This window comes from Equus przewalskii, chromosome 26 (genome assembly GCF_037783145.1).
Source record: "Equus przewalskii isolate Varuska chromosome 26, EquPr2, whole genome shotgun sequence".
Taxonomy (NCBI): Eukaryota; Metazoa; Chordata; class Mammalia; order Perissodactyla; family Equidae; genus Equus; species Equus przewalskii.
The window spans coordinates 9,984,428-9,998,838 of NC_091856.1; the positions used below are offsets into that span (position 1 = coordinate 9,984,428).

Here is a 14,411-nt window from a genome sequence, read left to right on the forward strand (position 1 = left end):
CATGGAAAGGACAATTATTTGAAGCATTAAGACTCATAGCTACTCCTAGGGCAGTATAAGATTGTTGTAAAAAGTTATGCTTTATAATCAATAAAATAAGAACTGATATCCACAACAATATAAGCTCCATAAGGCAGAAATTTTTGTTGTACTGTTCACTAACACTGTAGGCACTCAAGCATCTGTTGAATGGATGGATGGACTTTAGTCCTGGCTCTGCTCTATGATCAAAGTCTAGTTCCATGATCCAGCTTCTTCATCCGTAAAATGGAGATAATAATAAAAGAATTGTTGAACTACAAGACGTAACTTAGGAAAAGTGTTTTGAACTTGGCATAGAACAAGTATACATTAATATTTTAAGCAATAAACTTAATCATAAATAAGATGACTCAAGCTAAGTCTGAAATAAAAGATTATTTTAAATCCTTGAAGAGCAAAGATGGAGAAAACTGTTGTTTGAAAGTTGCACGTGTTGTTTCTTCCCCTAAACTGTGAAGGATTGAGTTAAGCTTTTAGACACAAAAAGCTTTTGTTTTTGTGAAATTATCAGAATGAATACTTAGGTTTATACAAATCTAGAGCGATGGTTCTCTGCTGGAACAGAAAGCGTTTAGACATGCAGCACCAAGGAAATAAACAGCTTTGCTTATTATTTTAACACGTTGATATTAATGTAGGCAGAGTTTGTTTCTGTTAAAAACTTGTTTCTTTACTGTGTATGGATCTAGATCATTCTATACCTGTATGTTATTGCTTGTCCTTGTAGAAGTATATGAGCGGTGTTTTTTTTTTTTCAAGCAGTTACCAATAGGAGATTGGGAGACGAGACCTGGAAATGACAGAAAAGACTTGGAGACATGATTTTCTTTGCCCATTGACAAAGGACATAAAGAGAACAAGATATGGATTGCTGAAGCACCCCCTGAACTCTACTGTGAATGCCCCACCAATGCTATATTTTGAAGGAAAAACCCCTCAAACTATTAGAAATGTATTGATGTTACACTATCCCTGATCTGAAATCTCTTGGGAACCAAAGGGCAGACCCCACCCTTATGGGTGGGAATGGAATTTTGGGAGAAGGCAGTATAGGGAGAGTGGAGACTGAAGGGAATAAACAGGGGGATGCCCTATCTGCCATCCGCTCAAAATCGGGTAGAGGTGGAGTGGAAGTCAGTGTTTGAAGATAAGGCCAGAATGCAAAAGGGAGGAGAGAGAGTGATCAAGGTAATTCCTGAGTTTCTATGCATGTTAATTTTTGATGGAATATGCAGGTAATTACCTAGGAATTTAAATAAGGATAAAAATAACAACAACAAAACCACCACCAAGGTCCATTTGAAAAATCTAGAAAACAGAGAATGAGTGTTCTCTGGTTTAGAAAGAGTGAACACCTTTATAATCTTTACGTGTTCATGTAGTTGTTCGTCTGTTCAGTAAACATTTATGGAGCACAAGTCTGTGACAAGAACTGGGCTGCATGCTAGGTTTACAGACATTAATAAGGCAGGACCACTGACATCAAGGTGTTCACAATGGGGAGAGACAAACATATAAATGAGTAAATACAATAACATGTAACAGTAGTCTGTGTGTGTAATAAAGGAGCACAAAGGAAGCGCGGTAGCAACTAAGGAAGTGGCGATACTTAAATTATGTTCTTTCAACCTGAAACTGGAGCTGTTCCATAGCATAGGAGAAGCTCTTTATTACTTTATAAGTCAAAAAAGCAGGACAGGGGAAAATAAATGGTTCCAAGAGCCCTCTGAAGCAAAAAGCTAGAATGTATATTCCACAGCAGATTACTCAGCCTTGTGAATGTCACAGTGGTCATTGATGGTATTACACAAATAGAATCCTTTGCTAGCTGGTAAAACAAATTTTCAATGTTATGTCAATAAGAAAAAATCGCTACCATTAACTTGCTGAACCTGAAAATATTGATCGGTTTGTGAAATATATTGTATATTTCAATCCTCAGCATTTTTCAAGTCTTTTTAAAATTCTATTCTTGCCCTTTACCTTAATCAGAAAGCAGCAAATGAACCCCCTAAACTTATTTACATTCAAGCAATATTTATTGTCTACCATGTGCTAGGTAATGAGGTACGTCACAGTAGGAACAGACGTCAGAAGAAAAGTTTGGTTAAAGGGTTAAGGGACTACAGAAGAACTTGCAAACAATTAATCCAAAAATGGATCAGATTTTGAGTTTGAAATATAAATAGAAATTCACATGCAGGTAGACATGGAGAGGAGAAGAGCATTTCAAGTTCAGCATGTGCAAAGACACAGAGATGGGGAAGAGAACATCAATATTTCAGGAATGACACAAAGTTGTTTAAGATGGCACATAAAATGCTCCATAATCTGGCTTCTGTGCATCTCCTACACTAAATCTTGCTATTTCTCGCCTCATACACTAAGTTTATTGTCTATGCCCTTGCCTGTGCAATCTACTCTATTTATAACGTCTTTCACTCTTCTCTCCCTCTGGTTCTGTCTTTATACATGATACCTCCACTCAATTACGGACTCCTTGGGGACAAATCCACATCTTATTCATCTAATACAATTCTTAGCATACGATATACATTTTATAAGTACCTATTAAATTCATTCATTCATTCATCTATTCATTAACAAAGTTATCTAACTTTATTTTTGTTATTGGTTGGTGCTAGGTTCACAGTAGTGAATAAAAAAAGACCTGGTAATCTAGGAAGAAACAGTAGGAGATGAGTCTAGGAAAGCAGATTGAGAATAAATTACGAAATGCCAGGCATGCCACTTTAAAGAGGTCAGGATTAATTCTGTAGGCAATTTTCACAAGGGTTTATGCAGAGTGGAGGGATATCGTATTTCTGATATAGAAACACGTATTTTGTAGAACTTTAGACAGGACAGAGACTGGAGTAAGTATTGTTGAAGTAGGAATTTAAGTCAGAACTTAAAGAGGAAATACTTGTGACTGGAGGACTCCAGAATGATATAACAGGTAGAGGAAACGTTAATTACGGAAGAGGCAGATTTTGTGGAAAAGAAAATCTGAGCGCAGACTCTATGTGGATCTAGAAAGAACTGAGTTGGTAACAAAAGGGAATAAATTGGAGGAAGATCAAGCACATGAGTATGGATCCGAAATAAAAAATAATAAGGGACCACTATGACAGAGTGAGAACAATAAAATGAGAATAACATTGAGAAAGAGGAGCCAACAATCATCCTGTAAAGGAAGGGATGTGGCAACGCAGAAGAGAGATGAGACGAGCAGCTTTGGCTATAAACCTCCATGGAAGTGATAAAAAACCAAGGAGAGCTGGAGAAACTGGAGGAGCAAACATGAAATAAGTAAGAAGAGACTGGATTTTATGAGTAGTGAGTGAAAATCTTTTCTTAAGAGCTGGTACTAGACTTCTTTTTTTGTTTATTTATTTATTTTTTTTTAGGAAAAGCTACTTTGAATGTGGAATGTGAGAATCTGAAAGCAAGGCTTGGCAGGAGCAAAACAAATATCACTGATGTTCTTCGTGAAAAGTAAATGAGAAGACCCCCTCCAACGTGGTTGACTCAACTTCCTTTCATAGACTCACAGAAGTACTGGGTAAAATGTCACTATTGTTATAGAAACCACATACCAAACTCAATAACAAAAAACAACAAACAGGAAATTCTCAGTGCCAGAAACAAATGGAAAATTTGAAGGACAGGAACTGATGCCAAGGCAGCCCTCCAACACTTTATACTTGGCTGTAGGACTCAGGAGGCGGTATCTGGGTTTTAATGCACCAGCACAAGGCCTTGAGCTTCAGTGATGCAGAGGTGTTGGAACAAGGCCCTTAGGTCAAATCTGGAGCCTTAAAGAACTGCCAGTCACTAGGACAGGAAAAACTACCTCCTAGTCTGGGGAAGAGGCAAATAAGTTTATTTTTTTGCCTGGGGCTTTGGATAAGGGGAAAAACAAAAGGTACCTGTGAGAAATCAAAACCTCAGGCCTGCAACTGATATAAATTTATAACATCTGCATAATCCAGGAACCACAAACTGAGAAATAATCATTTACAAATGCTCCAGGATATTTAAGAGCCAAAGAACTCTGGCAGAAGGAAATACATAACTACTCTGAAGGGACTCTTTCACAATTCAGGGCATAAGAGACGCCCATAAACAAATGAACCTCATCCCACAACAGCACCACAGGCAGAAAGAAATCACTATGGGTAAGAGCCAGCACATGTTGTAATTAGCACATGTAGAATTAGGAACTCAAAAGCTGGAAATCACAGAAGTACCTGAAAGAGAAGATAACATAAATTTATTTAACTTGATTAAAGAGACAAAATAATAGAAATCATAGTGAAAGAATAGGCAGATTTCACAAACCAAACAGAACACGTAATACTGAAAACAGCATTGTCATTGGAATGAAAATGAATGGGGCTAACCAGATCTCATAGGTGAATGAATATAATCATGACCTTTTCTATTCCTCATTTTCAATTATGCTCAGCTGTCTTTCTTTCCAAGTTTGCCAGACAGGTTACACTTGGTGTATTCAAAATGTGCTGCTACTCACTACAATTTTACAATATGAACTTCCTGTCATTATCAATTCATCTCCTGCAAATAGCCAAAATTAATCTCTCAACAAAATGAATCAACCTTTCCTTATTTCTGCAGTGAAGGTAAAGTCTTTCATTTTTTCTTCCGTTCTAGGTTCCAGGGAGAGAGGATTCACCCAGCTCCCTAGAAGAGCTCCTTTAGGACTCCAAAATTAGGGAAGTGCACCAGGGAAAGAGGTTCCCTCCCAATGGCCTGGAAGAGTTATAAGACCAAATCTTTCTGGCTTTAACGGCTCCTTGCTGGTACTGCTGCCTTTCACACATGGACTAAGACTCCACTAGCCTGCCACAGTTGAAGCTTTCTAAAGCCTTTGATCTATGGTGATAAAACAAGAACAGTACTTTATAACACATCTACCCTATACTCTAACTTTACTTCAGTCCTCATCTCTCCAAATTATGGGGGGTCTTTGTGCCTCAGTCTTCTCCACTTCCCTGTGGTGATCTCAGGAGGCAGAGCTGTAAGTCAGCCATTAGTGATTTCCTCAAGACCACCCATGCTAACAGAAATTCCTTAGTGTCTCTGGCCTGCACAAAGGTGAAAACTGATACAGATCTCTCTTTTAAAAGCAAACTTCATTTTAATAAATACTTTTAGTGGACCGGTTAGATGTGTATATTCTTATAACTTCCCTGAAGTTCTTATCTAGCAAAAGTGCATTTGCGTATGTTTTCATCCACTTTTGTTAAATATATCCACTAATTATTAATCCATTAAATAAGCACAAAGGCTAATAATGTCTGTCTTAACACTTATATTTTCACCCCAAAGAACTGTTTATCTCACAAGTCGATAAAATCCACATTAGAGGTTGTTGGCAAATAAAAATTTTTTATTCAGGAATGAAATCAAAGCGGACATAGCTGAAAATAAATGTATTAAGATTGAATAGAATCAATATAAGTGAAGAGCTGTGGAGTGTAGGGAATGCAGGAATCAAGGTAGACAAATTTAACTGCTTAACTAAATTGATGTTAGGCCTGTAATGACTGACATTACAGAAGGGGTGGGATATGAGACTAAATAAATGAATTCTTTCTTAAACAAAAAACCCCCACAAAACTCATTTTACTCTCTTAAGCAGAGAAAGAATTTTAAAACATAGGCCCATCCTTGGTAGTTTAATACTGGTGTGCCGAATAACTGCAAAGCCATTCCGATGCCAGGAAAGCAACTTTAAATACATGGTCATTTAGGACGCTGGCCGCACTATCTTTTCATATGTAACCTCTGACAGCTCCACAGTGCACTCTGACGCCAAGCTCTTCCTAACTCATTAGTACCAATGTGCTCAACTGTGAGTAAACTGACCAGCTTTTTTTTTCAGGAGAGAACAATACACTCTAATAACAGGATCTGTTACTAGTACTGGATTCTGTACACGAAGAGGAGTATTATAAAATATTTACCAGTACGCACTCTGCAGCTAGACCGCTTGGGAACAAATCCAACCTTCTCCACTTACTACTTAGAAGTTGCTAACTTTTCTGTGACTCAGTTTGCTCATCTGTGAAAATGAAAACGGTATCACGGATTTCATCGGGCTGCTACGAGAATTTTAAAAAAGCCCTTGGAATTGAGGCACACTGGCCTCAACAGTAGTTGTCGTAAGGTGTTTCCAAAAAAGTTCTCTGGAATGTTCGTTCTGCCATTGTTATCCTTACACAGCTTTTCAGGATAAGGAGAGGAACACCTGTTGGTCCAGCCGTGGTCCCCTCCCCGCACACTTTCTCCCCGGGGCTCAGCACGGCCCTGGGCAGCGGATACAGCAGTCCCCTCCGACAGCAAGAGAAAAGCCCGCCACGCTCCGAAGCCGGACGGGCGGAGCCAGAACGCGAGCGGAGTCCTTCGAAGGCCGGCGCCTCCCCAGACCCAACAAAGTGCAGCTTCCACTTTTGAGGAATCTGAGCCAACCGGGGAGACTCCGGGGCTCCTGAATCAAGAGGAGGGCACCAGGAGTCGCTCCACCCTCCCGCCCGACCGCCGCCGCTCTGAGACCACAGCACTGTGTACCGGCGAATCCCGCCCGCCCGCGAGAAGGCGGGGTCTCCAGGACACCGCCCGCCGCCGGACGGGGCCCAGGGAGGGGCGGGGCCGCCGAAGCGCAAGGCCCCGAAGCTGAGGTGCGGGGCTGCCCGAAGCGTGCCGGACGCCGATCTCAACGTATGCCGCCTGCTCCTGTAGTCCTCGGGCCCGAACCGTCGCATCGCTGGAGCTGTCATTGTCGCGACCCTCCTTCCTATCTCCCTATCACTTTGATTGTCCGATGGGAAAGAAAAGTGGAACCCCTAAGTCAGGCATTTCCTAGGCACCAGCCAATGAAATAGGCAGTGGAAGTGGGGTCCTTTGCTCGCGCCGAAATTCAAAGATATAAATAGTTCCGGTCCCGGTTCCGAGCGCGGGGTCAGTGTTGCAGCCGCTATGGAGGAGCTTGCGTCCTAGCCCTCGAAACCGGGCAAAGTTGGCCCGCTCTGCGCGTTTGTGACCAGCAAGGGGTTTGCGGGCGCCCCGAGCCTAGACAGCCCGACGCAGCGGTGAGGCGGGTGCGTGCGCGCGCCGGTTGGGCCTAGCCGGGCATTCCTGGCGGGAGATGGGGGCATGCGGGTGGGGGAACGAGTAGCAAGAAAGAACTTCAGACCGAAATTCGTTCTAAAGAGTTTCTAGCAGAATCGCTACTTCCTATCCAGCCTTGGAGTAGGGCGAGGAGGTGTTGACAGAAAGGCCTGGTGAGGCGAGGGAACAGCCTGAGTGAAAGCAAGAGGCTGGAGAGTATATGAAAGTCGTGTATTTGATAAGTATTTGCTGACCCTCTCGCCCCGTGTGCTTTTGAGTCAGGCACTGTTCGGGCATACAGCGGTGGACGTAGGGTTGGATAGACGAATAAGTACTGTTTAGTGTCAGCTTTAAGTGCAATGAGAGAAAAAAGAAGCGGAGTGAAAGGATGGGTAACGGTGCTTTATCATATAGGAAGTCAGGAAGGACCTCAGTAGGGTGACATTTGAGCAGAGACGTGAGTGTAGTAAAGAGGAATAAGCCACGACAGTGTCAGGGAGAAGGACATTGTAGGCAAAGGGAATGGGATGTGAAATAATCAGTAGTCTTTGTGAGCTAGAGTGTGATAATGATGGAAGGAAATCCTGGAAAGTAAGTAGTTGGCTTCTAGGTAGAACTAACGGTTTAGTTAACTTCCAGATGGTGACTAACTCTTGGTACGTTTTTAAGTTAGAGAAAGACATCTACATGAGAAGGAATAGCTTGGCAAGTGGCTGTTTTATTTCTATTGAGCTGTTATTCTTAAATGTTTTAGTTTTTCACATTCACTGTAATTCCAACGTTACATTCCACTTATGTGGTGTTATTTCTGTTTTGTACAGAACTACTTTGTGGACTGTTTGGTTTCTAGCAGAGGTTTTCCTGTCCAAGTCGGTAGTGAAAATGCATATTAAGTCAATCGTTCTGGAAGGATTCAAGTCCTATGCTCAGAGGACTGAAGTCAATGGTTTTGACCCCCTCTTCAATGCTATCACTGGTTTGAATGGTAGCGGGAAGTCCAACGTATTGGACTCCATCTGCTTTTTGCTGGGTATCTCCAACCTGTCCCAGGTAAAGTGTAAACTTTCTGATTTATGTGAATTTAAGTTTGGGGAACCTCAAGGGAATCGTCATTGAACTTGGAAACTGTTGCCAATATTCTCTTCATGTGCATTTTTTACTTTATATCAATTATTTTATATCTCACCACACTCCTTTAAAGGTAGATATTATTACCTCACTTTTTAGGTGAGAAAATAGAAACTTAGAGGGGTTGCCCAAAGTTCATCCTCTTAAGATGTTTGGAACAACATTGAAACTTAGGCATTGTTGCTTTAAGCCAGTCCATTCCAGAGTCTGGATTCCCCCTGCTGCATTATGGTGCCTTTTCAGGATCTACTAATGGGGTTGGATGAATAGTGAAATTCTTAGACACTGTTTTCCTTTAAATCTTTCAAATGAACTTTTGTTGAGAAGTGAGTGGAAAACAATTCAATTCAGGGTTGAAAAAGTCCTGTGGAGAAAGGCACCCATTTCAGGTTGTTGCCCGTTTTCCTTGCTTTCATTGCCTGTGAATGTGACTGCCTCTCCTTGGCTACTTAATGGATACTGCATGGGTAGTTTTCCAATAGCAAGAAACCTACTTTTAGTGCCATTTTGTGCAATATGGGGTTTTGTAATTGATAAACTTTTATTTTATTTTAGGTTCGGGCTTCTAATTTACAAGATTTAGTTTACAAAAATGGTCAGGCTGGTATTACCAAAGCCTCAGTGTCGATCACCTTTGATAATTCGGACAAAAAGCAGAGTCCTTTAGGATTTGAGGTTCATGATGAAATTACAGTAACAAGGCAGGTGAGTGGCTGCTCAGTATTTGCATACCTGACAACTTGCATGTCTGTTGTGTGTTTTGGCGCTATAACTTTGCTGGAGAGAGAAACTTTGTAGTAAAATTGATGCATCAAATACTGACTAGATTCCTTAAGAATATCCCCTTTATGTTAAAATTTTGATTGAGCGATTCCATCATTTACCAAAAAGATTGAAAGGGATCTGAAAAGTCATCCATCTGTATAAGTACTCAACAGTGCTTAACTCTTGAACCCTACCTGAATCTTCTCTTTCTGTGCTGGAACACCTATAGTACTTTTAATTTTGCTGTCTTCTGAGGTAACCCCTTCTGGTTTTGGACAAGTCTAATTAGAAAGTTATTCCTATAAATGGAGCCGAAGTGCTGTCTTCTAGTTTTCCGCATTAATCGTGGTTCTCTTGAGAGCACCAAGAGCAAGTGTAATTTACACCATAATTCAATAGTGAAGTGTTCTGTAAGTCAAACTGTTTCAGTGCTAAATCTCTCTCGGCGTTTCAGTTGATACTTAGTTGTTTCTAGTTCCTTCGCTTGTCTAATCACGCTGAACACGAATTTGCTTTCAGGTCTTTATATCTTTTTGTTTTAATGCATGGCACCTCAAAATACATATACCAGAATTGGTCAAATTAAGCAGAATTGTCACTTCTTTCGTTTAAGTACTCTACTTGAGTTTTTCCCAATATGACATTGGAGAGTTCATAATACATTATGATATATCATATCTGATTTACTTAAAATCACTCTAATTTTTTTCATGTGTTATGTTACTGCCATTTCTGTATGTAAACAGATTTTTGAAACCATTGCAGGACCTTGTATTTGTCCCTTAAAATCTTTGTTTTGAATTACAGTCAATGTTTTTAGTTTGTCAGTTTTATTTTTAAACATTCTTTTAGCTCCCGTTTACTCTCCTTCTTAGCATTATGTAACTCATATTTTTCTCTCTTTTTTAATGAAAGCCTCTGGTAAAAAGAAAAGTGTTCACCAGCTTGGGACAGAATCCTATTCTTTCTCGTTAAGCATCCATCAAATAATTCCCCTTTAGGGATTTTCAGTGAGTCTGCTACTGATTCACCTGAAATTCCTGTCCGCATGCAGTCCACATGCCTGTAGCTTCAGCGGAATTTTCTCTTTCTTTTTTTTTTTAAGAGATCGGCATCTGAGCTAACAACTGTTGTCAATCTTTTTTTTTTCTTTCTTTCTGCTTTTTTCTCCCCAAATCCCCCCAGTACATAGTTGTATATTCTAGTTGTGGCACGTGGGACGCTGCCTCAATGTGGCCTGATGAGCAGTGCCATGTCCCCGCCCAGGATCCGAACCAGCGAAACCCCAAAGCACAGGGCACAAACTTAACCACTCAGCCATGGGGCTGGCCCCCAACGGAATTTTCTTATAAAGGCTTTGTCAAGTTACTTATGGGTATAATAGGTCTATTCAAATATGTTAATATATGATCCACCAGCCTAATAATCCTGTCAGGAAAAGAAATGAATTAACATTTCCTCAGTATTTATTAAGTGCTTGATGTGTACTGGGCAGTCTTGAGTGCACTGGGAAGTACAGATAGGAAAAAAATGAGGAACAGATCTTGTCTTTAAGGACCTCACAATATGATAAGTGAGACAGTCGTTCCTGATCAATGACAATGTAAGTGCTGTCGTAGAGGATGAGCTAGCTGACGTCTGGTCTAAGTTGTAGTTAATGAACCCTGTGCTGAAGCTCCATGAGTCCTCTTGTCTTTCATGTATTCACAAGTCATGTCTTTATCAGTTCTTGTCTAGGATTGATATGAAACTACTTGTGTTTAGTTTTAAGTATCTGACTTCTGTTCCTTTGGAAATTAAAAAGTGGAGGAAGAAGGGTTACACTCTGGGTGTGGAAAAATCAGAAAGAGGGTGATCAGGGCTAGAAGATATGTTTTACACATACTTGGAAACATAAAGCTAGAAGTGACCGTAGAGACCTCATCTGAGGCAGGGGCAGTTAGGAGGCTTGTACGTTAGCAAACTCCCTGGATTAGAAGCCAGTTGTCCTCACTCAATCTTGTATTCTTTTTGACCATGTCACACTTCCTCCACTATTATTCAGAATTAGTTTTGTTTACCGTTAGTTACAGAAAAAACAAAGGAAAGATAATATATTTGGGAATTTATCGTCTTAGCTCAAGATGTGTGTTCACTTACATCTTTTAAAATGCTTCCCTTTTTAGGTGGTTATTGGTGGCAGAAATAAATATTTAATCAATGGAGTGAATGCAAACAATACCAGAGTACAGGATCTCTTCTGTTCCGTTGGCCTTAATGTCAACAACCCTCACTTTCTCATCATGCAGGTATTTTGTTTGTGGTCTTTAATCTATTTCATGATGGTTTTGACATCTTTTATTTTTTAAGTTATTCTTTTATAACTAAGTAGGAGAAATGTTTCTTTTTGGATTTCCCATTTTTTTAATCTACTATTATGTTGTTTGGGCACCTGTTAAGAAATGCGGGTTAGTTATTTGTACTGATGTGTTCTAACACTGTATACCTTTGAATTTTGAAGACTATCCAGAAGTAATTTTCCTTGACTTTCATGTTGTTACTACAAGAACAGTACATGCTCACTGTAAAAAAATTTTTAAAATATTGTGTAATATATCTGTTTAATGTGTTGGAATAAAGCATTTTATTGTTTCAAATATATATTAAATTTTAAAATAGTTTCCTTCTTTAGAGACTTACTCAAATGGAAAATAAGGCTAAGGTTATCTTTCCCTTACATTATCTCGTTTGACCCATCCGTCTATCCTTTGAGAAAGTCACAGCCAGGTCAATGGCAGAATCCTGATGGGACCAAAATACAGTTATTTTCACTACATCACACCTCAAGTGAAAATTTGCTTCAAATGGATGTAAATTTTAAGTTAATATGATTCTCTCAGAGTTGGGTAGCAGGTGGTTTCTTTTTTTGGTTTTGTCTGTTTTTTTGGTACTAAATGAATCTGATGATTTTCTGGCATTGAAATAAAACATTTTACTATTCTGTTTGAGGCCTAGAAGTATGTAGTCTATTTCTAGAAATTATCTTGGAGGGCTATTCCTTCAAAAAAATCAAGAAATGTTCAATAAATTTAAAATTTATTTCTATACTTTTCTGTGTTAGAAGTGGAGACTTCTACATCATTAGTATTAACTGTCTCAGAAATATGTATGATCTGAGTTAACTTTGTACCATTTAGTAGTTATTACTAGTTAATACCAGTGTAAATTGTATCACTGGTAAGTGAGAAAGTGAATAGCGAAGTTCTAGAATTATAAGGTACTTTTGGTCTCAAATCTAATAAAAGAAACATCTTTTCATGTAGCGGCTTCAGTGCAGATAAATATACATGCCTTTAGGTTACCCTTTTTGTAATTTGTTATCATTTTAGTAAGTTTGCCATTTTATTTTCAGGGCCGAATTACAAAAGTATTGAATATGAAACCTCCAGAGGTAAGAGTACTATTTATGGACGGTAAAAATAGTTATTATAGATTTTGTTTTAATCTTCTAGGTGATCAATTTTTTAACGTAATTTCTTCTATTATTAAAATTCTTGGAAACATGTATTTAAGAATGATTAGTAAAGAAAGTTTTCTTTTAAATATTGGCACTGTGCCCAATACATATGTTGTATATATTTTTAGTTATGTAACATGACCCTTCTGAGCCTTAGTTTCTTCATCCATAAATTGGAGTCAATAATCTTAGGTCTGTTCTGAGGATTAAATATGTATAAGAAAGGGCATGGGACGTTGCTAAGCAGTTCTTTCTAATAATTTTTTTAAATTGAGATATAATTGACTTTAGTTTCAGATGTACAACATAATGATTTAATGTGTGTATATATTGCAAAATGGTCACCACAATAAATCTAGTTAACATCTATCACCACACAGTTAGAAACTTTTTTCCTTGTGATGATAACTTTTAAGATTTACTCTTAGCAACTTTCAAATTATACCATACAATATTATTAACAATAGTCACCATGCTGTACATTACATCCCCAGAATTTTTTATTTTTATAACTGGAAGTTTGTATCTTTGGACCACCTGCACCCATTTTGCCCACCACCCATCCCCTACTTCTGGCAACCACCAATCAGTTCTCTGTATCTATGAGTTCAATTTTGTTTTGTGTGTTTTTTTAGATTTCGTATATAAGTGAGATTATATGTGAAATTATATTTGTCTTTCTCTGTCTGACTTATTTCACTTAGCATGATGCTTTCGGGGTCCGTCCATGTTGTTGCAAATGGCAGGATTTCCTCCTTTATTATGCCTGAATAATATTCCATTATATACAATACCACAATTTCTTTATCCATTCATCCATCAGTGGACACTTAGGCTATTTCCATGACTTGACTGTTGTAAATAATGCTGCAGTGAACGTGGGGGTGCAGCTATCTTTTCAAGTTAGTGTCTGTTTTCTTTAGATACATGTTCAGAAGTGGAATTGCTGGATCATATGGTAGTTGTATTTTTAATTTTTTGAGGAACCTCCATACTATTTTCCATTTATGATCCCATGAAGAGTTCATGAAAGTTCCCTTTTCTCCATATCTCACCAACCCTTACTTGTCTTTTTGATAATAGCTATTCTAACAGAGGTAATATCTCATTGTGCTTCTGATTTGCATTTCCCTGATGATTAGTGATGTTGAGCACCTTTTCGTGTACCTCTTGGCCATCTGTATGTCTTCTGTGGAGAAATGTGTATTCACATCCTCTTCCCATTTTGGAAATGGACTATTTTTCTATTGAGTAATATGAGTTCTTTATGAATTTGGATATTAACCCCTTATCACATGATTTACAAATATTTTCTCTCATTCTGTAGGTTGCCTTTTCATTTTTTTTAATTGTTTCTTTGCTGTGCACAAGCTTTTTAGTTTGACATAGTCCCACTTGTTTGTCTTTGCTTTTGGTGTCAAATCCAAAAAATTGTTGCCAAGACGGTTGTCAAGGAACTTACCACTTTGGTTTTTTTTTTTTTGGAGTTTTATGTGCCCAATATTAAAAGAAATTTTGACTGTATAAAACAGCCTTTCTCAACTGGTGCTCCATGTCAGAGTTAAACCCTACAGAAAAACTCTACAGAAAAGGATTTTAGTTCATTACATACAAAGGATTACTTAGGGTGTATTAAGACTTAATTTTCTCTTGGAGCCCCCTTGAGAAGAGTTAGTATGAAGGAATGAATGTTTTGTACAAGAAGAAAACTCTTTAGTTATTCCTTTCTACTGAGAATAGCTAATAAGAAGGCTGATAATTGACAGTACCAATCTAATTTGAACATAGGTCATGCTTATTTTCTTTAAATAACATCTAAAGAGGAAATTTGTAATTGGAAACC

General features: G+C 38.6%; 1 protein-coding gene across 2 annotated transcripts in view; it reads left to right on the forward strand.

Annotated features, from left to right (window-relative positions):
• The first annotated feature begins 6,412 nt into the window (after window positions 1-6,412).
• Window positions 6,413-14,411, forward strand: part of SMC2 (structural maintenance of chromosomes 2) — a 48,386-nt gene continuing 40,387 nt past the window's right edge. Inside the window, exons 1-5 of one of the 2 annotated variants that reach the window (XM_008525753.2) lie at window positions 6,413-7,169; window positions 8,001-8,229; window positions 8,863-9,012; window positions 11,238-11,360; window positions 12,464-12,502. In XM_008525753.2, the coding sequence (XP_008523975.2) occupies window positions 8,062-8,229; window positions 8,863-9,012; window positions 11,238-11,360; window positions 12,464-12,502 (480 nt within the window). In that variant the 5' untranslated portion in view covers window positions 6,413-7,169; window positions 8,001-8,061. The remainder of the gene's footprint in view (window positions 7,170-8,000; window positions 8,230-8,862; window positions 9,013-11,237; window positions 11,361-12,463; window positions 12,503-14,411) is intronic. The other variant, XM_008525755.2, reaches the window with a different exon arrangement.